Source organism: Propithecus coquereli, unplaced genomic scaffold, assembly GCF_000956105.1.
Source record: "Propithecus coquereli isolate 6110/MARCELLA unplaced genomic scaffold, Pcoq_1.0 Scaffold461, whole genome shotgun sequence".
Classification (NCBI taxonomy): domain Eukaryota; kingdom Metazoa; phylum Chordata; class Mammalia; order Primates; family Indriidae; genus Propithecus; species Propithecus coquereli.
This window is the reverse complement of record NW_012150408.1, coordinates 251,830-274,411: the sequence shown is the minus strand read 5'-3', so window position 1 is coordinate 274,411 and position 22,582 is coordinate 251,830. Positions and strand designations below refer to the sequence as shown.

At 50.0% G+C, this 22,582-nt stretch overlaps 2 protein-coding genes and 1 pseudogene across 2 annotated transcripts in view; 1 reads left to right on the top strand and 2 right to left on the bottom strand.

Moving 5' to 3' along the window:
- Positions 1–16,601, top strand: part of CAND2 (cullin-associated and neddylation-dissociated 2 (putative)) — a 30,512-nt gene extending 13,911 nt beyond the window's left edge. Inside the window, exons 8-15 of the mRNA XM_012655178.1 lie at positions 1,198–1,490; positions 1,856–1,997; positions 2,379–3,881; positions 5,900–5,995; positions 7,810–7,979; positions 9,293–9,457; positions 13,015–13,122; positions 16,008–16,601. Of these exons, the coding sequence (XP_012510632.1) occupies positions 1,198–1,490; positions 1,856–1,997; positions 2,379–3,881; positions 5,900–5,995; positions 7,810–7,979; positions 9,293–9,457; positions 13,015–13,122; positions 16,008–16,235 (2,705 nt within the window). The 3' untranslated portion in view covers positions 16,236–16,601. The remainder of the gene's footprint in view (positions 1–1,197; positions 1,491–1,855; positions 1,998–2,378; positions 3,882–5,899; positions 5,996–7,809; positions 7,980–9,292; positions 9,458–13,014; positions 13,123–16,007) is intronic.
- Positions 10,779–11,477, bottom strand: LOC105819020 (annotated as a pseudogene).
- Positions 16,602–18,521: 1,920 nt separating the features above from the next.
- RPL32 (ribosomal protein L32) overlaps positions 18,522–22,582 on the bottom strand; it is a 9,484-nt gene continuing 5,423 nt past the window's right edge. Inside the window, exons 3-4 of the mRNA XM_012655169.1 lie at positions 21,041–21,222; positions 18,522–18,704 (exon numbers count right to left, since the gene is read on the bottom strand). Coding sequence (XP_012510623.1) covers positions 18,575–18,704; positions 21,041–21,222 — 312 coding nt within the window. The 3' untranslated portion in view covers positions 18,522–18,574. The remainder of the gene's footprint in view (positions 18,705–21,040; positions 21,223–22,582) is intronic.

The following is a 22,582-nucleotide window of genomic DNA, read 5'->3' as shown; positions in this document are numbered from 1 at the left end:
GCAGAGATGCCCTGAGACCTGAAGGCAGGGGTGTTGATGAAGATGACACACTTAGGGCCCGATGGGGTACTTGGAACAAGATGCGATGGTAGGAGACGAGCTCGGACAGGCATGTTGGGGCCTCTAATGCCAAATCAAGGAGTCTGGACATTTTCTTGTTGGTAATAGGGAGCTGTAGATATTTCTTTGTGGGTGGCTTAGGATGGTAACAAACAGCAGTGCATCAGAGGGGATGTCTGCCAAGCTGCCCATTGGATGTGGCCCACTGTGGCCTGTCCAGATGCAAGCGCTCTGAGAGTCTAAATTGTCAACGGAGTGGCGTGGCCAGGCACATGTTGGCCTCTGAGCCTGTCCTTCAGGGTGCTCCTGGTTAGGATCATCCCTCGGAGCCTCGTGTGTCTCCCCCAGGCGATATGGGTGGGCGTCATGGGCCTGAATCTCAGCTCTGCTGTTTCCTAGTTGTGTGCGTTTGGGAGAGTCTCACCCTCTCTGAGCCTTAGTCTTGTCATCTGTAAAATAGGGCTTAGCTGCACGTTCATGTCTCACGTGGTGCTAAAGACTTGGTGAGCTCCTGCTTCTCCGGGGAGCTTGTGGAACAGAAAGCCGCACGAAGCCGGCATTTCCGTAGTGTTAATCCTGCTCGGAAGCCTTTGGAATGGGAGCCTTTGAGAGCCGGGGCTGGGGCAGGGAAGAGGCCAAAGGGAGGCCCTGTCACCTCTCCCCTCGGGAATCCCGGTAAATGAAACATCACAAGCCAGTCCTGAAAGCAAAGGATGGGTTTTGTGCCCAAAATGGATTCTCTGAGTCCTCACTAAAGAACTGGACGTCAGTTTTTTCCCTAGTGTAGTCAAAACAAGAGTCCGGAGGCAGAGGGGGCACCCCGGTTCAACTGCATATTTCCCTCACTCGGGGCAAGCCACCTCCTCTCTCTCAGCGCCAGTTCGCTCATCTCTGCAGTGGGGAAATAATCCCTGTCCCACAGGGTGGTCGTGGGGCTAAAATGACATTGTGGATTTGATGTTTCTAGCGCCATACCTAGCACACAGTAGGTGTTCTTGGAAAGGCAGGGCCGTTCCTCATAGGGTATAGATGCTGCTCGTCCGGAGTTGAAGCACAGTGGGCGCTCCCTCCCCTCCCCTGCGCCACACACCTGTCCTGGCAGACAGGGGCTCCATGGGCGTCTTGTTCCCGCTCCAGAGAGTGAGGATGAGTACAGTGACGACGACGACATGAGCTGGAAGGTGCGCCGGGCAGCGGCCAAGTGCCTGGCAGCCTTGATTGATTCTCGGCCCGACCTGCTGCCCGAGTTCCACTGCACCCTGGCACCCGCGCTCATCAGCCGCTTCAAGGAACGTGAGGAGAATGTCAAGGCCGATGTCTTTGGGGCTTACATCGTGCTGCTGCGGCAAACGCGGCCCCCGAAGGGGTGGCTGGAGGCCGTGGAAGAGCCCACCCAGACTGGCAGCAACCTCCACATGCTGCGTGGACAGGTGGGCATGCCTTCGCCCCTCACCTGCTCAGTTAGTGTCGCTGGAAGCTCATCTGGGGAGAGGACCTAGCCGAGGAAGGGAAGGGGCCCGTGGGGTGGGATCAGCTGGGTCTCTGTGACAGCCAGACTGCTTGGGTGACCTCGAGCTAGTTACTTCATCTATCTGTACCTGTAAAAGGGACACAGGAGGAGTACCTACCTGAGGGTCTGCATGTGGTCATCTGGCATAGAGTGAGGGATGAGTGCTTGGGAGATGTCCTCCCCACACCGGGCGTCCTCCCCGGGGATGTGCCTGGGCAAGGTCCCTGGCAGTGGGTGGGTGGGGAGGTTCCCAGGTGGTCCCTGACTGCCCCCACCTGCACACAGGTGCCGCTTGTGATCAAGGCCCTGCAGCGGCAGCTTAAAGATCGGAGCATCAGGGCCCGCCAGGGCTGCTTCAGCCTTCTCACCGAGCTGGCGGGCGTCCTCCCTGGCAGCCTGGCAGAGCACATGCCCGTGCTGGTATCAGGTAGGCTGGACTCCAGCCCGGCATCTGCTGTTCAGGGCCTCTTCCAGAACCCAGACCCCAGCCCTGAGTTGAGCCCCTAATCCCCAAGAGAGCCTGGGCCCCAGTCCCAGGCCAAACCTCAGGCCAGCAGCCTATTGGAACTCCCCACTGCCTGCAGTGAGAACAGACTGGGTTCCAGGCCCTACTTCCTGATTTCACATGGGTTTCCCCAGCCTTGTTTCCCCTAGCCCTGGCCACTGGTCAAGTACGGAGTTCATAGAAACTTCTGCATAAGAGCTTAGGTGCTTCAGCCCAGCACCTGCTGGGTGCTCCAGTTGCTTCTGGGGAGGGCTGTGTTGGGTCAGGGTCCATGTCCACGTAACCTTTGCACCCACCCTGCAGGCATCGTGTCCTCGCTGGCCGACCGCTCCAGCTCCTCCACCATCCGGATGGATGCCCTGGCCTTCCTGCAGGGGCTACTGGGCACGGAGCCGGCCGAGGCCTTCCACCCACACCTGCCTGCCCTCCTGCCACCTGTGATGGCCTGTGTGGCCGACCCTTTCTACAAGATTGCAGCTGAGGCCCTGCTGGTGCTACAGGAGCTGGTGAGGGCCCTGTGGCCGCTGGACAGGCCTCGGGTGCTGGACCCCGAGCCATATGTTGGAGAGATGTCGACGGCCACCCTGGCGAGACTCCGTGCCACTGACCTAGACCAGGAGGTAAAGGAGCGGGCCATCTCCTGCATGGGCCACCTCGTAGGTCACCTGGGTGACCGACTAGGGGATGACCTGGAGCCCACATTACTGCTCCTCCTGGATCGCCTGCGGAATGAGATCACCCGGCTGCCTGCCGTCAAGGCGCTGACTCTGGTGGCTGTGTCCCCACTACGGCTCGATCTGCAGCTCATCCTGGCTGAGGCACTGCCCATCCTGGCCTCATTCCTGCGCAAGAACCAGCGGGCACTGCGGCTGGCCACGCTGGCTGCCCTGGACGCCCTGGCCCAGAGCCAGGGACTCAGCCTCCCACCGTCCGCCGTACGGGCCGTGCTGGCTGAGCTGCCTGCTCTGGTCAATGAGAGTGACATGCATGTGGCCCAGCTGGCTGTGGACTTCCTTGCCACAGTCACCCAGGCCCAGCCGGCCTCTTTGGCGGAGGTCAGCGGCCCTGTGCTCTCAGAGCTGCTGCGGCTGCTGCATTCGCCCCTGCTGCCAGCTGGGGTGCTGGCAGCCACTGAAGGCTTCCTGCAGGCTCTGGTGGGGACCCGCCCCCCGTGTGTGGACTATGCTGAACTCATCAGCCTGCTCACTGCTCCCGTTTATGACCAGGCTGTGGACGGTGGGCCAGGCCTGCACAAGCAGGTGTTCCACTCGCTGGCCCGGTGTGTGGCAGCCCTCTCAGCCGCCTGTCCCCAGGAGGCAGCAGGCACAGCCAACCGCCTGGTCTGTGATGCCAGGTCACCCCACTCCAGCACGGGGGTCAAGGTCCTGGCATTCTTGTCACTGGCCGAGGTGGGTCAAGTGGCTGGACCAGGCCCCCAGCGGGAGCTGAAGGCAGTGCTTCTGGAAGCCTTGGGGTCACCCAGTGAGGATGTGAGGGCTGCAGCCTCATATGCGCTGGGCCGCGTTGGCGCTGGTAACCTGCCCGACTTCCTGCCCTTCCTGCTGGGGCAGATTGAGGCTGAGCCCCGGCGGCAGTACCTGCTGCTGCACTCGCTCAGGGAGGCCCTGGGGGCTGCCCAGCCTGACAGCCTGAAGCCCTATGCTGAGGACATCTGGGCCCTGCTGTTCCAGCACTGCGAGGGTGCCGAGGAGGGCACCCGGGGGGTGGTGGCTGAGTGCATCGGCAAGCTGGTCCTTGTGAACCCTCCGTTCCTTCTGCCCCGCTTCCGGAAGCAGCTTGCTGCAGGTAGGGGCACAGGCATTGGTAAAGACAGCCCAGCTCGGAGGTGGGCAATTTGCCTCCAAGCAGCTCCCAGAGTAAGCTATTGCAGTCACTGGGCAGCGGGCACGGTATCTATGGGATAGAGGCAGAAGAGCCGCAGAGGAACACACGGTGTTCCTGAGACTTGAAAGCTTCCTCCTGTGGGACCCTCTGGGATAGAAGGGATGGGGTTCTTGATATGTCCCTACAGCAAATGCACTTAAAAGTTTGTGGTGCCATTTTCATAGTCGTTGGTGTGGACAGGCCTCATGCTTCAGGCAAAAGTTAATGAAAGCATCTCTCTGAGGGGCCAGAGACTGCAGCCTGCAGAGGGGCAGCTCTCTTGGGCTAGCTTGAGCCAAGAGCAGATGTCGGTGTAGACTGGGATTGGATGACATGTCACTGGGGTTTGGAGAAGGCCAGGCAAGAAGCAAGGGCAGGGGTTTGGGTTTGTCTTATGAGGGCGCATCAGGGTGTGTCACAGTTCTAGGAGGCAGAAAGCAGGCAGATGGGGTCCTTGGGCATTTGGGCAAGTGAACGTCCCCAGGATGAAAGGCCTCCGGGCTTCAAGCTGGCTCGCGGGCCCCTTGCAGGATCAGTAGATGTATTGGTTTGCAGAGTGCAGGCAAAGTGCTCGGTGCACTGTGGTACTGCAGGAATGAAAGCTGAGTATATCACAGGCCGCTAGTGCTGCTAGGTGTGTTGTGATCACAGTCAGGGCCCTCTTGGTTGCTGGTTGTCTGGCCCTCAGCACCGAGTGTGCAGGAAGGACACCGTGGAGGACATCATCTGTTACATGGCACGAGGCTCCAAGCATCTGAAGATGAGGGGGAGCCCTGCTTTGTCTAAGCATCAATTTGTTTCTGTCCCACGCCCAGTTGAACCAGCTACCTGGTCACATTGCCTTTTTACCACCAGCTGCTGGGAAGCTTAGAGCCAAATTAGTGGCCTGCTTCTAGCAAGTTCCTGGGACTTCCTGGTTGGCGCTTTCTGTGCAGCCCCCGTCCAGGTCTGCATCTCACCTCCCTGCCCTTAGTTGTCCTTGGCCTCCTTTCCTTCTTTTCAGTTCACTTAATCCTGTCCTGCTGTGCCCGTCTTCATCAGCCCCCAGGTCTTCCTGGGAGCCGTCAGGGTGGAAAGAGAGAGAGGAAAAAACTAGAAGTGTGAATTCAGTAACTCTTCTGCATTCATACCTAGCTCCAAATTATGAACTTTCTCGCCTCGAGGCTATAACCCATTCGCTACAGTGTGCTGGGGGCGGGCGGCGGAGAGGAGCAAGCAGTTCAGGGGAGATTCCGAGGCATGAGGGGCATCTGCCGAGTTACTTCCTTCACCATTAAGGGGAGTGTATTTCCCTCTCTTCCCTCAGCTTCTCAGAAAGCAAGCAGCAAAGCACATTGAGCGAGTTCCCCATCACCAAGCTTGGGGCTGATCTGCCTTCCGTTGGAGCCCCCTTGGCCTGAAGCCTGCCTGGGGCACAGCCGGCCCCTGCCTGGAGAGTGGGGGCCCAGCAGGAAGGCCCAGCCTGGGAAGTCTGGCGCTGCTACTGTGTGGCCTTAGACGCGAACTTAACTTCTCTGAGTCTCCCTTTCCTCATGTAAAATAGAGATTAATAATCATTTTTATTATTTAAACTAATGTTATTTTATCATTATTTGTTAATTAATAGGATCATCCTGAGGATTAATTGGGATAATGTGTCTGAAAAATTTAATGTAGTCCCGAGGCCTAAAGGCAGTCTTTTTTTGAGTGGCCACTGTCTTGGGCTGTTGTTTCTCCACGTGCGTCGTGCAGCGTGGTTACCCGAGAACTGGCCGTCTCCCTCAGCTGTAGCAGGAAGAGTCTAGGGGTGATTCAAGGCTGCCGAGGAAACTGGTAGCATCAACTGCCCCAGAGAGGGGAAGGGGTGTAGTTCCGTCTTCCACAGAGGCAGGGGAGAGCCTTGACGCCTTCCCACCTTCAGGATGGCCCCTGCCCCTGCTAAGTCTCCTCTTACCCTGCAGGTCGGCCACACACCCGGAGCACTGTCATCACGGCGGTCAAGTTCCTCATCTCAGACCAGCCCCATCCCATCGACCCCCTCCTGAAGAGCTTCATTGGTGAGCGCCTCCTTGCTACCCCCAGCGCTGTTCCGTCCCCCCACCCAGGCCTTGAGCTCGGGCTGATGTTTCTTTTACAAAAGCCGAGGGGAGTTGGAGACCCGGGAGGATACCGGGCCGGCACAATGGGTCCCTGCCTGCCCGCTGCCACGGAATCATTAGGCAAGCCGGCATGCCCTTCTCGCCTCTGAACCTCACTCTCCTGGTCCGTCAAAGGGTGTGCGCTGCTCTTACGCAACCCCCAGGGTTGTCTTGGAGCCCCATGGGCTGCTGAGGGAAAAGATGCTCCACGGCCTCTCACACGCCCTAGCTTTTGCAGGCACCAAAGTGAGGCGAGGAAGAGCGGCTCCCCAGATGGTCCCCTGTCTGTGGTGCCTTCTGGCCTGAGGAGCCCAAGCAGCCTTCGCTGGGAGGAGGCTGAGCCTATCCCCTGGGGCTCTGCAGGACCAGGTTTCTCCTAGACAAGGCAGACCCCTTGCCCCTTCAGAGCTTGGAGCCTCAGCCTTTAACTGGGCCACACCAGAGGCTCAGCCTCCTCATCCAGGCCTGAGCTCACAGCCGCCCCTATTGCAGTCTGCACCTCAGGGCTCATTCTAGCCTTCCCCTTCCATATCCCTAACTCCCTTCTGTGGGAGAAACCCAGCTCTCATTATCTACAAAATACTCCTTTTCTTAATCCTGAAATTCACAGAAAGTAGTCTGAGAATTACAGACCCTTATCTCTGTGCGAAGTTAGTATGCATGCAGAGTTATTTTATCTTTAGCCAGAGGACATCTAGTCAAAATACCCCATGTGGAAGTGGCTTGTGTTAGTTGTTACCTTTGTAACCTGGGTGATTATGTTGATCATCTTAAATACAGTTAAGTTTTTTCCACCTAGGGATCCCCCATCCTTGATTTTACTTATTTGTTAAGTATATAAAACATTAACACACTTCCGCAAAGCCTGAACTATATTGTCATAGTTCATTTTCTGCTGCTATAACAGAATATATCACAAACTGGGTAATTTATAAAGAAAGGAAATTTATTTCTCATAGTTCTGGAGGCTGAGAAGTCCAACAGCATGGCGCCAGCACCTGGCGCAGGTCATCCATGGCAGAAGGGCAGAAGGCAGACGTGAGCAGAGGCGACAGAGAGACAAGATGGGGGCCGAACTTATCCTTTTAACAGGATCCCACTCCCAGGATAACCCACTCCTGTGATAGGGGCATTAATCCATTCATGAGGGCTCCACCCCCATGACCTGATCACCTCTGAAAGGCCCAAGCTCTTAATACCATCACAGTGGCAATTAAATTTAGACATGGGTTTTAGCAGGGACATTCACATCATAGCAATATACACAAAGGTATACTTTGTGAAGTGCTATGTGACTCTGTTTAAGTTTCTTTACCTCTCTGATCTTCAGGAGCCTCATCTGTGATATCAAGTTAACATTTGTAGAGTCCTTGCTCTGTATCAGGCATTCTGCTGTGTGCTTTTAAAGCATTACCACATTTTTAAAGCTAAAAACAGTCCTACAGTGTAGGTACTGGTATGACCCCCATTTTACGGATGAGGACATTAAGGCTGTCCAGGGTCCCATAATTAAGAGGTAGAGCCTGGATTGGAGGCCAGGCCGGCCTTGAGCCCACATCCTCATCTGGACTTTGAAGGGTTGCTATGCCTGGCACAAAGTAGACTCTCAGAACACGTTCGCCCTCGTTCAGCCAGGTCCGCACAGCTCACAGTCACCAGATAGTTGAGGGGGAGGCGAGGTGGTTTTGTGTTTTGGCTGTGGGCCCCTCACGCCCGTCACGTCCTCCTGTCAGGAGAATTCATGGAGAGCCTGCAGGACCCAGACCTGAACGTGCGCCGTGCCACTCTGGCTTTCTTCAACTCGGCCGTGCACAACAAGCCCTCGCTGGTCCGGGACCTGCTGAACGACATCCTGCCCCTCCTCTACCAGGAGACAAAGATCCGCCGGGACCTCATCCGAGAGGTGAGGAGCAGGGCTGGGAGCTCTGGGTATGGTCCAGCTCCTTGCTGGTTGCCCGCTTTGGGAACTTGGGGACACCGCCTCTTGTGCCTCAATGGTAGGCTGTGGCGAGGACCAGGGTAAAGCTCATCAAAGCAGGTTCTGGGGCCACGTCGCCTGGGTCAGGTCCTGCCCTCCACATCCCAGCTGCATGACCCGTTCCAGGGCAGCCTAATCCTCTCTGAGCAACATGAGGACAATAATCATGTCTGCACTATGAGGGTGCCGCAGAGATCCAACGAGGTACGTCCCGTCGGTGCCCAGGGTGCTCCCGGCGCACGGCCGGCTCTTGGGAGGTGCCAGCGTGCAGCGGGTGTTCCCCGAGGGCCTGTGCTGGGCCTGCGTGCCCACACTCAGAGTTGGACCAGACGTGGTTTCTGCTTCCCAAGAGCTCATCATGGCCTCCCAAAGGAGACAGATGCCCACTCTACTGATGGCAGACAGTGCCCAACTTACAGTGGCTTGACTTACTATTTTCCAGCTTCATGATGGTGCGAAAGCGATGGGCATTCAGTATGCTCCTCGGCTTACGATGGGGTTGTGTCCAGATAAACCCATCACAAATTGAAAATATTGTAAGTTGAATACGCACTTTCAACTTACCGTGTTTTCACCTTATGGGTTTATTGGGATGTAACTCTGTTGTAAGTCGAGGAGCATCTGGATTTAACATATTTAGAGCCCACTTGCTGAAGTAAGGATTTATTTAAGGGGAGAGACTAAAGGTGATTTAACAGCTAAGTTACCACACAATGTAATAAAAAGGCCTGAACCATCTGGCAACACTGAGGAGTAGCAACTCTATTTAGACAGCTTGGAAAAGTTTCCCGAAAGAGGGGGCATTTGAGCTGGGCTTTGAGTAGTGGAAAGGAGTTTACCATTCAGAACAAAGCCTCGTGGTTAAAAGCTTCAGACAGACCTGGGTCTTTAATCCTGGTTCAGCCACTTAGTAGCAGTGTGTCCTTGGGCAAGTTAATTAACCTGTCCGAGCCTTAGTTGATAATAACTTCTGCCTCCGAAGGCGGTTGTGATGCTTGAGTAAGACGTCAAGCGCGGTGCCCGGCACTCAGACGGTAATTGTTACTACTGCTGTTGTCACCTGGCGGAAAGGGCCATGAAGGCTGAGCAAAGACATGGAGACTTGAGAGTGTAAGGGACGATTTGGGGTTCAACACAGTGTTGAACAGAGGTGTGGGGTTCGTAGCAGGAACTAGGAGAGGTGTTCTTACACCCGGCGGCCACACCCCCCACGCTTTCATCATTCTTCTCCCCCATAGGTGGAGATGGGGCCCTTTAAGCACACGGTGGACGACGGGCTGGACGTGCGGAAGGCGGCTTTCGAGTGTATGTACTCGCTGCTCGAGAGCTGCCTGGGCCAGCTGGACATCTGTGAGTTCCTTAACCACGTGGAGGATGGGCTGAAGGACCACTATGACATCCGGGTAGGACCGAGTCCCCTGCCAGACCCATGCCCACCTATACCAAGGGACAGCCAGGCACCACTGGGCCCATGCTTGTTTGTCCCTGCTCCCTACTCCAGGACCCCTGTGAAAATAGCTGCATGTTGTTTTCTGATAAGAAAAAGGACCCATGTCTGAAAGCCCTTCGGTGGCAGTGTACACCGGAGGACGGCTTGGCAGTAACTAGAAAAATTTTAAATCCCCTGACATTTTGACCTTTGACCCTTTGACCGAGCAATTCCATCTCATCTCATTTGACCCACGTGCAAAGAAAGCCTCTGGGCTGGCTGACACATGTTCTGAGTTTTATGTACAAGCCTTCTGGGAATCAGGAAAAGCTGGCAGCTACCTACATACCCAGCTGTGGAGAACTGGCTAGGTGGACGGGGTGCCTGCAGCTGCGGGGTACTAGCAGCGTTAAAAAGTAGCTGGGTCTCTTCAGGTACTGACACGAAACAGCGCCAAGCCCCACTGTTGAGTGACAAGAGCTAGTTCTTGAAGTTCGGGCCATTTTGTTAACTGAGGGAGCGAGGCTGGGGCTGGTGGGGCAGTGAGGAGACTTAGGTTTCTTCATCTTACATCCTTCTGTATCATTTTTAAAAATTTTAAAGTTTATTCACATGTATAATAGTAATCCTTTTTTGTTATGGTAAATATACATAACACAAAATTTACCACTGTCACCATTTTTAAGTGTGTTCGGTGGCATTAAGTACGTTCACACTGTTGTGCAACAATCTCCGACGTCCTTCTCCAGAACTCTTTGCATCCGCCAGACTGAAACTCTGTCCCTGTTAAGCGCTGTGCTCTATGAATTTGACTACTCTAGGAACCTCTTGTAAGTGGAATCATACAGTATTTATTTGTCGTTTTGTGACTGACTTATTTCACTTAGCATTTAAGTCTTCAAGGTTCATCCATGTCGCAGCAGATGTCAGAATCGCCTTCCTTTTTAAGGCTGAATAACATCCATTGTATGGACAGACCACATTTTGTTTATCCATTCGCCTGTCCAAGGACATTTGGGTGCTCTCACCTTCTGGCTGTCGTTAGTAATGCCTCTGTGAACACAGGTGTGCAAATATCCTTTTGAGTTCCTGCTTTCAAATCTTTTAAGTATATACCCAGAAGTGGACTTGCTGGATCGTATCATAATCCTGTGTTTAATTTTTTTGAGGAAGCGCCATACTGCATCTTTTTAAAATATATACTGTAAGCATGAATCACTTTTTTTTAAAGTATAATTTCCATTTTATTTTTTTCCAAAGGATAGTATTTCTTCAGTGCTCAAGGACTCAGCTCCTCACATGGGCTTTGGTGGGGGTCGTGGGGCAGCACCTGCAGGTCTAAGTCGGGTGGGGGAGTTCTGTCCTCACCAGCTTCCTGAGGACGATTCCTGACTGCCTTGCTGTGAGTGGCATACCGCATGCAGCAGTGTAGCTTCACATACAGTTTGGGAAGCACGTAGGCACCCCAGATACTCGCTTCAGAAAAGTCCCTATCGGCTGCAACCTCCAGTATGTTCCGAATGATGCACTTCTTTTTTTTTTTTTTTTTGGAGACAGAGTCTTGCTCTGTTGCCTGGGCTAGAGTGCTGGGCGTCAGCCTAGCTCACAGCAACCTCAAACTCCTGGGCTCAAGCGATCCTTCTGCCTCAGCTTCCCGAGTAGCTGGGACTACAGGCATGCGCCACCATGCCCGGCTAATTTTTTTTTCTCTATATACATTTTAATTGTCCAGCTAATTTCTTCCTATTTTTAATAGAGACAGGGTCTCGCTCTTGCTCAGGCTGGTCTTGAACTCCTGAGCTCAAATGATCTACCCACCTCGGCCTCCCAGAGTGCTAGGATTACAGGCGTGAGCCACTGCGCCTGGCCCGAATGATGCAGTTCTTAATAGCGTTGTCCCTACACACGCATTGGGCACGGTCCGTGCAGCGAATAGGCTGCACGTGGTCATGGCCCCTTTTGGTACGACCATTGTTCCTTCTTTCCTTTGTCATCTTGGAAGTGAGGACGTGAAAGAGCAAATCACTTTTATGATGAAAAACCAATACAAAGTAATCAAAACTAATACCTGCTTGTTTTAAAAGATCACACAAAATGAAAGCAAATAAAGATGTAAATAATAATCACCCCAAAACTTGCCTCCACCTAGAGAGACCTGTTGTAATCCCAGTGTTTCCTGGGCTGTGCACACAGACACTCACCCGTTAGTCGGGCAACACTCATGAGTGCCAACACCCGAGGTCAGCGTGGCAGGCAGGGTTCTTGCTCTCAGAGCCTTGGCGGTGAGTGTGTGAGATGTGTTACAGAGAGATCACACTACCTGTGCTGTTTTGTCCCCTGATCTTTGACCTTGCCTTTACTGTATGTCGTTCTGTCCTCGTCAGTATGTATCAGTGCTCACTGTCACCTTTCGCGGCTGCAGGAATTCCCATTTCCATCGAGGTCACCATTCCACGCTTAAGTTGCTTGGGCATTTTCGAGGGCACAGCTGGGAAGGGGAGGAGCCGAGAGCCATCGCTGGCGAAGCCAGTGCCAGGCTCCTTGCTGCTGTGGGCCCAGCCTCCTCTGCCGTGGGGTGTAGGGGTCAGGGCAGGGCCGGTGGGGATGGGGAGGACGTGCAGATTTCAGGCACCTACCCTTTATGCTGTGTGAGGATCCTTTGTGGGGATTTGACCCATTTTCAAGCTGCATTTAGTTGGCTCACAGTTTTTATTTTGTTTTGAAATCAGGTGCCAATGTTTAAAAATGGAGAGATTTTACATGAAAATCATGGTTTCTTTCGAAAACAATCCAGTGGCCCGGGGCCACATCCCTACGTTCCCACGTAGCCACAACCCACTGAGCCCAGCAGTCCCCAGCTGGCCCTCTCCACTCGACCCTGACGTGGCCCGGCTTCAGACCGAGGAATGAACACAGAGACATAAAGACGCAGACACATGACTGCAGCCCGTACAAAAAGACACAGACACCACAAGACAATATGAGGCTGTAGCGAAAAGCTTTCGCCATAGCTGTTTATTTATAATACAGGCTGTTTGGCAACTGTCCCACTGCAAGTTCTCTGTTCCCACACCGTCCCGACTCAACACGTCCCAGTTCCTTGTTGTTTCGTCTCCGGCAAACAGATGTTTGCATCTCAATTCCCTAGCCCCTCCTGTTTGCAGAGAGAGGACGCTCTGGACTTGCGTGCAAGGTCACAGACATGTTCTTGAGAAGAACAACAAGGAAACTTTCCCAGACAAAGGTGTCCTCTACAGACCCCGTGGGCCTCTGAGCTTGAGAACCACCCCCCACCCCCTCTCCGTGCCTCTTCTTATCCGATCCTCCTCAGATTAGCCAAGCGTAGTTGGCAGAGAAAGTATTACCATTCACATTTTATACATGAGGAAACAGGCCCTGGTGGGACTCTGCCGTGTCTGAACTTGGGCTCCGGGCGTGGTGGGCGGAGCCTCTGCTCCTCCCGCGGGCCAGCCTGCTCCTTTCCCTCCTGCGCCATCTCACCGAGAACTCTGTCTCCTTCCTTCTGGGCAGATGCTGACTTTCATCATGCTTGCCCGGCTGGCTACCCTGTGTCCTGCGCCCGTCCTGCAGAGGGTGGACCGGCTTATTGAGCCACTCAGGGCCACCTGCACCACCAAGGTAAGCCCCCTGCCCAGGCCCCGGAGCACCTGCTGGATCCTCTGCAGGTCATTCAGTTACCGCTCTCTGAGAAGTGCCTGTAGTGCCGCTGCTGTGTGAAGAGCTTCATTTAATCATTCTCTTTTCTCCATAAAGTACTTCTTCTTAACCGTGGTATACGCGGAGGAACAGAGGTTCCAGGAGGTTCTTATTGGCCAAGGCCACACAGCTAGTAAATTGCAGAGCTGGATTCAAACCCAGCTCTTTTTCTTTCTTTCATTTATTAAACACTTCCTGGGTGCCAGGCCTTGTCCAAGGTACTTGGGATTTTTGAACACAATAGCTTCCCTACTCTCAATCTGCTCACATCCTGGTCGGAAAGCTGGGTCAGACTTGTGGTTGGTGGCTCTAAGGCAAAGTCCTGCTGGAGTGGAGTGCCTTACAGGTCTGGGCAAGGGATCCAGGACTGAATGTCTCAGGGAAAGCTGCAGTGTTGGGAACAGAGCCTGGCACACCAGGGGGTACCCAGTAAACACCTAGTGAGTGAAAGAACGAATTTGGGTTTTGCAAGGGATTAACCAAAAAGGGCAGAGCATTTTGGATTGGAGCTTAAAGAGAAGAGATACCCAGAGAGTGGTGATTTCCCAGTAGCAAAACCTTTTCTGCAAAAGGAATGCAATCTTATGTGTACAAAACATTAAAATTGGTAATTTATTAATAGAAACTTGCCTTGTAAGTCTAAATTTTTAACATATGCTTAGTATCAAGTCAATCAAAAACCCCGATGATTCTGCAGGGCCACTGAAGTCTTGACAGTCTCAGTGGCCAAATCATTTCTAGTTTTCTTTTAGCTGTATGGCATCAAGAAAAGTCCCAGTTCACACGAGGGAAGCTATAAATGGTGTTGCAGCATCAGAATGTTCTTGCAGTCGGCCAAGATGGCAAGAGAAGCTTTATTCTTTTTTGTTGAGCTGGGATTTTTCTTTTTCTTTATTTCCACATATTATGGGGGTACAAATGTTTAGGTTACCTATATTGCCCTTGCCCCACCCAAGTCAGGGCTTCAAGCATGTCCATCCCCCAGACGGTGTGTATCGCACCCATTAGGTGTGTATATGCCCATCCCCTCCTCCTCCGTCCCATCTGCCCGACACTCAATGAATGTTATTACTATATGTGCACACAAGTGTTGGTCAGTTAAAACCAGTTTGATGGTGAGTCCATGTGGTGCTTGTTTTTCCATTCTTGGGATACTTCACTTAGTAGAATAAGCTCCAGCTCTATCCAGGGTAATACAAGAGGTGCTAGATCACCATCATTTGAGAAGCTTTATTCTGAGGTCCCACAAAAGCCACTCCATCTGGCCACACAGAGGATGCTGCTTGTTGGGCACTGGGCACTTATCCATGATTCTGAAACCTACCAAGCTCTGAAAACCAAAATCTTTTTAGTAACTTGTTTGACAACAAAACTTGAACTGGCATGAGGCAATGATCTTTAATTTCCTTTTATTATATAGTTGGCCCTCCATATCTGTGGGTTCCACATCTGCAGAATCAACTGTAGATTGAAGATATCTGAAAAAAAAAAGCAATAAAAAATAACAATACAATTTAAAAACTGAAACAAAACAATACAGTATAACCAACTATTTCCATAGCATTTACCTTATATTAGGGATTATAAGTAATCTAGAGATGATTTAAAATATACAGGAGGATGTGCCTCGGTCATGGCCAATACTGTGCCATTTTACATCAGGGATTTGAGCATCCACAGATTCTGGTATCCTCGGGAGTCCTGGCACCCATCCCCCTCAGATACCAAGGGACAGCTGTACTACTCAAAATATTTATATATTTTGCATACAGTTAGCAGGAGAAATATTAATGTATTGAATACAGGGTATTAATGTTATCTGCACAGTGTTCCCTTTCTAATAACATAATGCTTTTGGAATCCTGGATTCCAAAGCACATCTGGCCCCGAGGGTTTCAGAGAAGAGAGTATGGACCTGTGTTCAGTCATTTAATTCTCATAGCAACCCTATGGAAAAGGAGGCTCTTATTTACAAATAGGGAAAGGAGATGCATGGAAGTGATTACCTGAAGCACAGCTCTTGGGGGCAGAGCCACAGGGGGCAGTTTTGGATGTTTACTCTGCAGCTCCATCTGTAGAAGGGATTGCAGGGCAGGGACGAGAGTGTGGGAAGAGGCCGCTAAGACTGTCACTCTCCATTCAGTCTAGTCCATGGTACCGAGAGCCACTTTTACGCACAGTAAGTATAGGCTGGATTCCCTGCTGTCCGTGGGAGGAGATAACTAAGCGAATACAGTACTAGTCTCTATCAAATTATTTATTATCATTATTTTTTTTTTATATTTTTTACTCTGTCACCTGGACTGGAGCATAGTGGTAGTAATCATATCTCACTGCAGCCTTGAACTCCTGGGCTCAAGCAATCTTCAAGTGCATGCCACCATGCCTGGCTAATTGTTCTATTTTTTGTTGAGATGCGGGCTCACTGTGTTGCCCAGGCTGGTCTTGAACTCCTGGCCTCAAGCAGTCCTCCAACTTGGCCTCCCAAAGTGCTGGGATTACAGGTGTGAGCCACCACTGGCCTTTAACAAAAATAAAGGTGAGCTATTTAGATTGTCTGGGCAGAAGCCCTGCAGGCAACACTGAAGCTTATTTGAATGGCAAAGAAACCACCAGCCAGTGTGAAAGCCCAGAGGCGGAGCTAAAGAAATAGCTCTGGAGACCTTGGAGCAGGGGAGGTGCGGGCTGGGATTTCAGGTGGGGAGGACCACAGAGGGCAGAGAAGAAGCCAAAGACCAGTGAGGACGTGGTGGTGCAGGCCAGGCTCAACAAAGGACAGCTGCTTCTTTCATTGTTTCCCACTTTAGGTCAAAGCTGGTTCTGTGAAGCAGGAGTTTGAGAAGCAAGATGAACTGAAGCGCTCTGCGATGAGGGCAGTGGCCGCCCTGCTGACCATCCCGGAGGTGGGGAAAAGCCCCATCATGGCCGACTTCTCCTCCCAAATCCGATCCAACCCTGAACTTGCCACCCTCTTTGAAAGCATCCAGAAGGATTCTGCTTTAGCCCCCAGCATGGACTCGATGGAGCTCAGCTAGTGCTCCCCCAGTGCCCAGGTGGGCCCTTACTTAAAAGGAGCCCAGCCAAGCCCGAGGCCTCACCCTCCCACCATCATAGGCCTTAGGGTTCTACTTATCCTTCCATCATCTCACTGGGGGCCCTCCTGCTCCTCGTCAGGGCTTACAGTGCCTTCCCCAGGGACCCAAACTCACAGGCCCCCAGCCCAAGCTTCGAGGCTGCCAACAGTTGGGCCCTTTAACTCAGGACAGTCATCCAAAGAAACGGAGAATTTTCCAGTGACACTTCACACTGTACCCCTCCATAGTCTGGTTCCTTCAAACAGGGGAGTCCCTGCTTCACAAACTAGTACTTAGAAATAGGTTGTGACAGCTGTGAGAGGTTAGGAGGCAGCAGAACCGCCCCCCAATCCCATTTCTTCAATGAATTGATCTGGACTCTGCAATGCCAGGAGTTAGGGCCCTGGCTGGGCATCTCAAAAAGCCTCAGATACTTGAGTTATTCACATTTTAAAAATCAAATGCTTCATTTCTAATTGGCAGTGATGAATCAGAAATTCGGAAGATGTTAAGGGGTTTTTTGCAGGGAGAACAGATGGGGTAGGGAACTGGACAGGCTTGGACCTAATGTTTAATTTCTAATTTCAAAATACTATTGATAGTAAATTGGAATGTGAAAGGGAAAACAAATCTAAAATTGCTCTGCCCATGTATGGCAATTGAGCACTTGAGATATACTATTATGTATAAAAATTGCACTGGATTTTAAACACTAGAAAAAAATGTAAAATATCTCAATTTTTATATTGAGATCTTAAAATGATAATTTGGATATTTGGAGTTAAATAAAGCATTTTTAAAATTTAAAAACAGAAAAAACACTAGTGAATTAGGAAATGAAACCTTTTGTCACCACTCAGGCTTAACCAGTTTGTCCTGAGAAAGGTTTCAAATGTCATTTCTAGTTTTTAGTATTGAAGACACAGAAATACAAGTGACAGGCCAAAGTATTTTCTGTGATATTCCAGGTTAATAAAGAATAGATCCTAAATTTACATTTTCTCTACATAATTCCTATCCCCAATAACTAGACCACTATCTTCAATATACCTCCAAGTCAATTTAAAGAAATCCTGAAAATGACCAATTCATTCCACAATTAAGACTAGGTTTTGAACAAGACAGACAGCCTGTAAGATGTTTATCTGGTGGAATGACCGGACTTAAGTCCAGTAGTGACGAGCACGCCCAGTTTTACTACTGTGGCCAGTGCAGTATTTCTGCTGGGTTGACCAGGACTGTTAGAGAAACATCCTGTAAGCACTTCAGTCTTGTTACACTAACAAATACCATACACCACATCCCTTGTGACCTAGACTATCACTTAATACCATTAATGGAAAAGTAGAATCACAACCTTATAATTAAAACAATGATGCTAAATTCTAGCTGTTATTGTCTAAGGAAGGTTTAGGGCTATAGTTAAAAAGGGAACTCAGTCATGTTAATTTGGAATACTCCAGCCTGGGCAACATGGTGAGACCCTCTCTCTTAAAAAAACTTAGCTGGGCATAGTGGCATGTGCCTATTGTCCCAGCTACTCAGGAGGTTGAGGCAGGAGGATCACTTGAGCCCAGGAGTTCAAGGCCAGCCTGGGCAACATAGCAAAACCCATCTCTAAAAAAATCAAATGAGTACCCATCAAGAGGCCTAATTATCACCAATTAGAAAGACCCCACATCTTGGGAAAATTATGCCTGAAGAGCAACTGGGAAAGAGATTATTACATAAGAGAAAGAGCAATCTTCCAATAACCAAGGCAGATCATATAAAAGAACAATTTGTGCATCATCCTGTTGTATATTTTGGGACAGACAGTTATATGATGCTATTTAGGAATCCCATAAGAATTTAAGGGCATAATAAATTCATCTGGATGTTTTCACGCACATTTTCTCAATTCTCACAAGAACCACATGGGATAACTGTCACCCAACTTTACAAAGTGAGGGTAAGAAGACCACCTATTGCTTGGGAGCCACAAGCTTCTTTAATCAAGTGTATCAGAGCCCACCTTGGTGTGAGGGCCAAGTCGTTCCCCCTTGTCCCCAGCCCCAACTGGAGCTGACCAGGACTAGTAGTTTTGGGTGCCTGAGGCCATGTTCCCTGTTCAAGGATCTAATGTTCTTTACAAACCCCTCCCAAATGGAAGATTCCAAAGGGTTTTAACAGGCAAAAGAACAATCTCTGTGACAAGCTGTCAAAGTTGGTAAAGAATCTGAAGACTAAAAGGAAGGAGATGCCAGATGGCAGTTTTTATGGTTTTATTTAAACACAAATAAAATGTGCACATGTGCTGTCTATTCATTTTCTTCACTGCGCAGCCTGGCATTGGGATTGGTGACTCTGATGGCCAACTGGGCTGCTCTTTCCACAATGGCTTTGCGGTTCTTGGAGGAAACATTATGAGCAATCTCCGCACAGTAAGATCTGGAAGAGAATCAAGTGAGTGGGTAAGGAGCAAGACAGTCCTGAAAACACACTTAGAAAATTCCACCAGGAAGGCAATGGTTTGGGGTCACTTTACCACCAAGCAAAGAGGGCTGCTTGATAAATGGCTGCTGCAGTGCAACGCCCCCCAACCCCAACTCCCGATGCCATGGTAACGGTGCTCCCTGGTAGTGACAAGAAGGCTTTAATTTACAAAGCACTCTCCTTGTCCCTTCTCATTTAATCCTCACAGCAGCCTTATAATCCAGGTATTACCTCCATTTTACAGATGAGGAAACCAAGGCCCATAAAGGACATGAATTTCCAAGTCACAGCAAGAAATGGGCAGGGGCCAGGGGGCCAGGATGAAGCCATGCCCACACTCCAGGTTCAAAGGTTCTCCCTCAGTCTTGGGGTGCTTGGCTTGCCCATGAAAAGTTTTGCAACTCTGCAGAGACCAAGAGCAGAGTCCAACTGTCTGAATTGAGCCAAGGGCTCCCAGCTTGACTGCTGAGGATACAATTGAAGAGAAGCAACACCTATTTCCTGAGTACTGGTGCGCCAGGCTGTGTTCTAATTCATTCCTTACACCTTTTAAGAGGCAGTTAAACCATGCCCCAGTTTGGTAGCTGACTGGCTTAATGAGGTGATTTATGAAGCCATCCAACAGTGGGTTAAGAACAGACCTTCCACCCCTAAAGCAACTTCAGCACAGAGAGGACTGTAAGGAGTGATTAAATGAGACAATGGGCATACAGTTCTTGAACCGGCAGGAAAATAACCTTAACAAGACGGGAGCAAATCCAGACAAAGAATTTTTGTTTTATATAGAAGTCCACTCAAATTCAAAGTAGCTATATTTTCAAATGTTTCTATGAAACTTAGGTTGTATTACACTTTTCAATCTGTTTTCCTTTTTCAAAAACCCCTTATCCTTACTATCTGCTTATTTGGTAAGGACCGAGTGTACCTACCACTTTAAATGCACCCACTCACTTGCCCATTTTCCATACTGCTACACACCAATCACTTTAAGTGGACACACAACGTTCCATCAAGTACTCTACCGTTTACTAATGACATTTTCAGTTGTTTCCAATTGGTTATTGTTGCAATAACCAAATTTAGTTTCCTTGCTTTTTCAATGCTTTAAGGATAAATGCCCTAAAATGGAACTTGTAGATCAAAGGTCATAGATACAGAGTACTTCTATGGATCTTAAAAACACTAAGCTGCTCTTAAAAATATATGGCAACTGGCAACATGTGCACCGCAAACGATGACTAATCATGGTGGCTACATAACAGGTACTGAGTTGTATCTGTCTTTCACAATCCAATTGCCCATAAACTGCCAAAACTTACTGTGGTTTGGGCATCCACCATTAATTCCTACATTCATCCCTTCTCAAAGTTTCCAGAGTTTCAATGCCTGGTTAAATTTCCAATCTTGGAAGGCAACAAAGTCAGAATACTGGTTTTGTTCATTTTTATTATTGTGTCTACAACCACTGTAAATAAAAGATCTTCATCGACATGCACCTACACAAACGTTACTAGTCACGCTCTCTCCATGTTCTTAGGAAAATCCAGCTTTCTGGCTTCCATTTACCAGGAAGGGAAGACAATAAGCTGCCCTCTACTTAACCAAAAAATATCATTCCCTCCAATCCAGACTCATACAAAGTGTCTAACTCACTTCCCATGAGAAATCTTTTAAGTCTTTTCATTCCGCTGCCCTAGTTTTAGCCAAAGCAGATCACCAAGTCTCTTACACACAACAGTCACCAAGTGTCTAACGGCTCGAAACACCTAGAACTAATGCTCTGTGAACCCTCCACACGCTCTTCCATCTCTACCCCTCTGTGTAAGCATTCTGCCTGCAAAGTCTTCCCTTTCTCCACCTAGTTCACACTTGGCTCTCAAGGCCTCCTGCCCCAGTCAGGTACCAACTCCTCTGTTCCCATGGCATTCTGGACATACCCCTTAGTAACATGGAGAATAAAGTATCCTTTAAGGTCTGAAGCTATGTTTGATCTTCCCCCTACCCCCTCATAAATAAAGCAACGTCCTGGAAATGACTGCCAAAAAGACACTTCAGTGTCAAGCAAAGTCCTTTTTGTCTTGGGTCTCTACTCTTGAGGACAAAAGCCTCTCCACTCCCCAGCAAAGCAAACATTTTGAATTCCCCAATGAGCATTCTCTCAACTTCTGCAAGAAACTTCAGATTTCCTCAGAAACTGTACAAGTCCAAAAGCATCCCAGAGGATCTGGAATTCCGGTCAGAAACGTTCACAAACTTCTGACCCCTGAACCCAGAGGTGGGACCCAACTCACTTGTTGCACATCAGCAGCACTTCCAGCTCCTTGACGTTGTGGACCAGGAACTTGCGGAAACCGCTGGGCAGCATATGTTTCGTTTTCTTGTTGCTCCCATAACCAATGTTGGGCATCAAGATCTGGCCCTTGAATCTTCTCCGAACCCGGTTGTCAATACCTCTGGGTTTCCGCCAGTTACGCTGAAAGAAATAACACACAGGTGGGTCAGTGTCTGTGCAGACTGCCAATTCTTCCTTTTGGGGAGGGAAAAAAAACAACACATGAAAAGCAAATCTACCAAACAGAAGTTGTCTTTGGGCAATGGGACTTCATTATTTTGGGTTTTTTTCCTTTCCTTTTTTTTTTTTTACAGGGTCTGTCTCTGTTGCCCCAGCTAGAGTGCAGTTACTTCATCATAGCTCACAGCAACCTCAAACTCCTGAGCTCAAATGATCCTGCCTCAGCCTCCGAGTAGCTGAGATTATAGGTATGTGCGATGACACCCAGCTAATTTTTCTATTTTTTTTTTGTAGAGATGGGGTCTCGCTCTTGTTCAGGCTGGTTTTCAACTCCTGATCTCAAGCGATCCTCCTACCTGGGCCTCCCAAAGTGCTAGAATTACAGGAGTGAGCCATCACACTTCATTATTTTTCTTTTTTTTTGAGACAGAGTCTCACTCTTTTGTCCGGGCTAGAGTGAGTGCCGTGGCGTCAGCCTAGCTCACAGCAACTCAAACTCCTGGGCTCAAGCGATCCTTCTGCCTCAGCCTCCCGAGTAGCTGGGACTACAGGCATGCGCCACCATGCCCAGCTAATTTTTTTCTATTTTCAGTAGAGAAGGGGTCTCGCTCTTGCTCAGGCTGCTCTTGAACTCCTGACCTCAAGCGATCCTCTGGCCTCAGCCTCCCAGAGTGCTAGGATTAAAGGTGTGAGCCACCAGGCCTGGCCTTCACTATTTATATGCTTTTTGGTGGTGGTGGTTGGGGGCACAAACAATAACTCCTGGCTTTAACCCCTAGGACCCTAGACCCCTGTTCACACTCCTAAGCAACAGTGAAGTGGGATACTGATGGATGTGAAGGGATTATGTATACAGTAAGATGAAGAGCATGGGTTTAGACATTGTTCTCAAGACCTGACTTTTCTTATCTATAAAAAAGGATAATCTACTTCTCCTGACGTCATAAGGCCACCTGAACTACATGATTCAAATACAAAGCCCTCCAAACACATCGAAACAGCCAAGCATCCCTTTTCATTTAAATTTCAATTTATACATCAAGAGACTGAGTACTAGTAAGGCACATTCAGGGAGACCAGGCTTTCTACGGAGAGCTCTTCCACCTACCACAAAGCAGTTCACCTGTCAAAGATAATCCTCCATCCAGGCGATGTAAGAAACACTACAGCCTGTTAGGAACGCCTTTCTTCACCCCAACACCCATCTCCATCCCAGGACCATGTACCTTGATTTTGACATAGCGGTCTGACTGGTGCCGGATAAACTTCTTGGTCCTCTTTTTGACGATTTTGGGCTTCACAAGGGGTCTGAGGGCGGCCA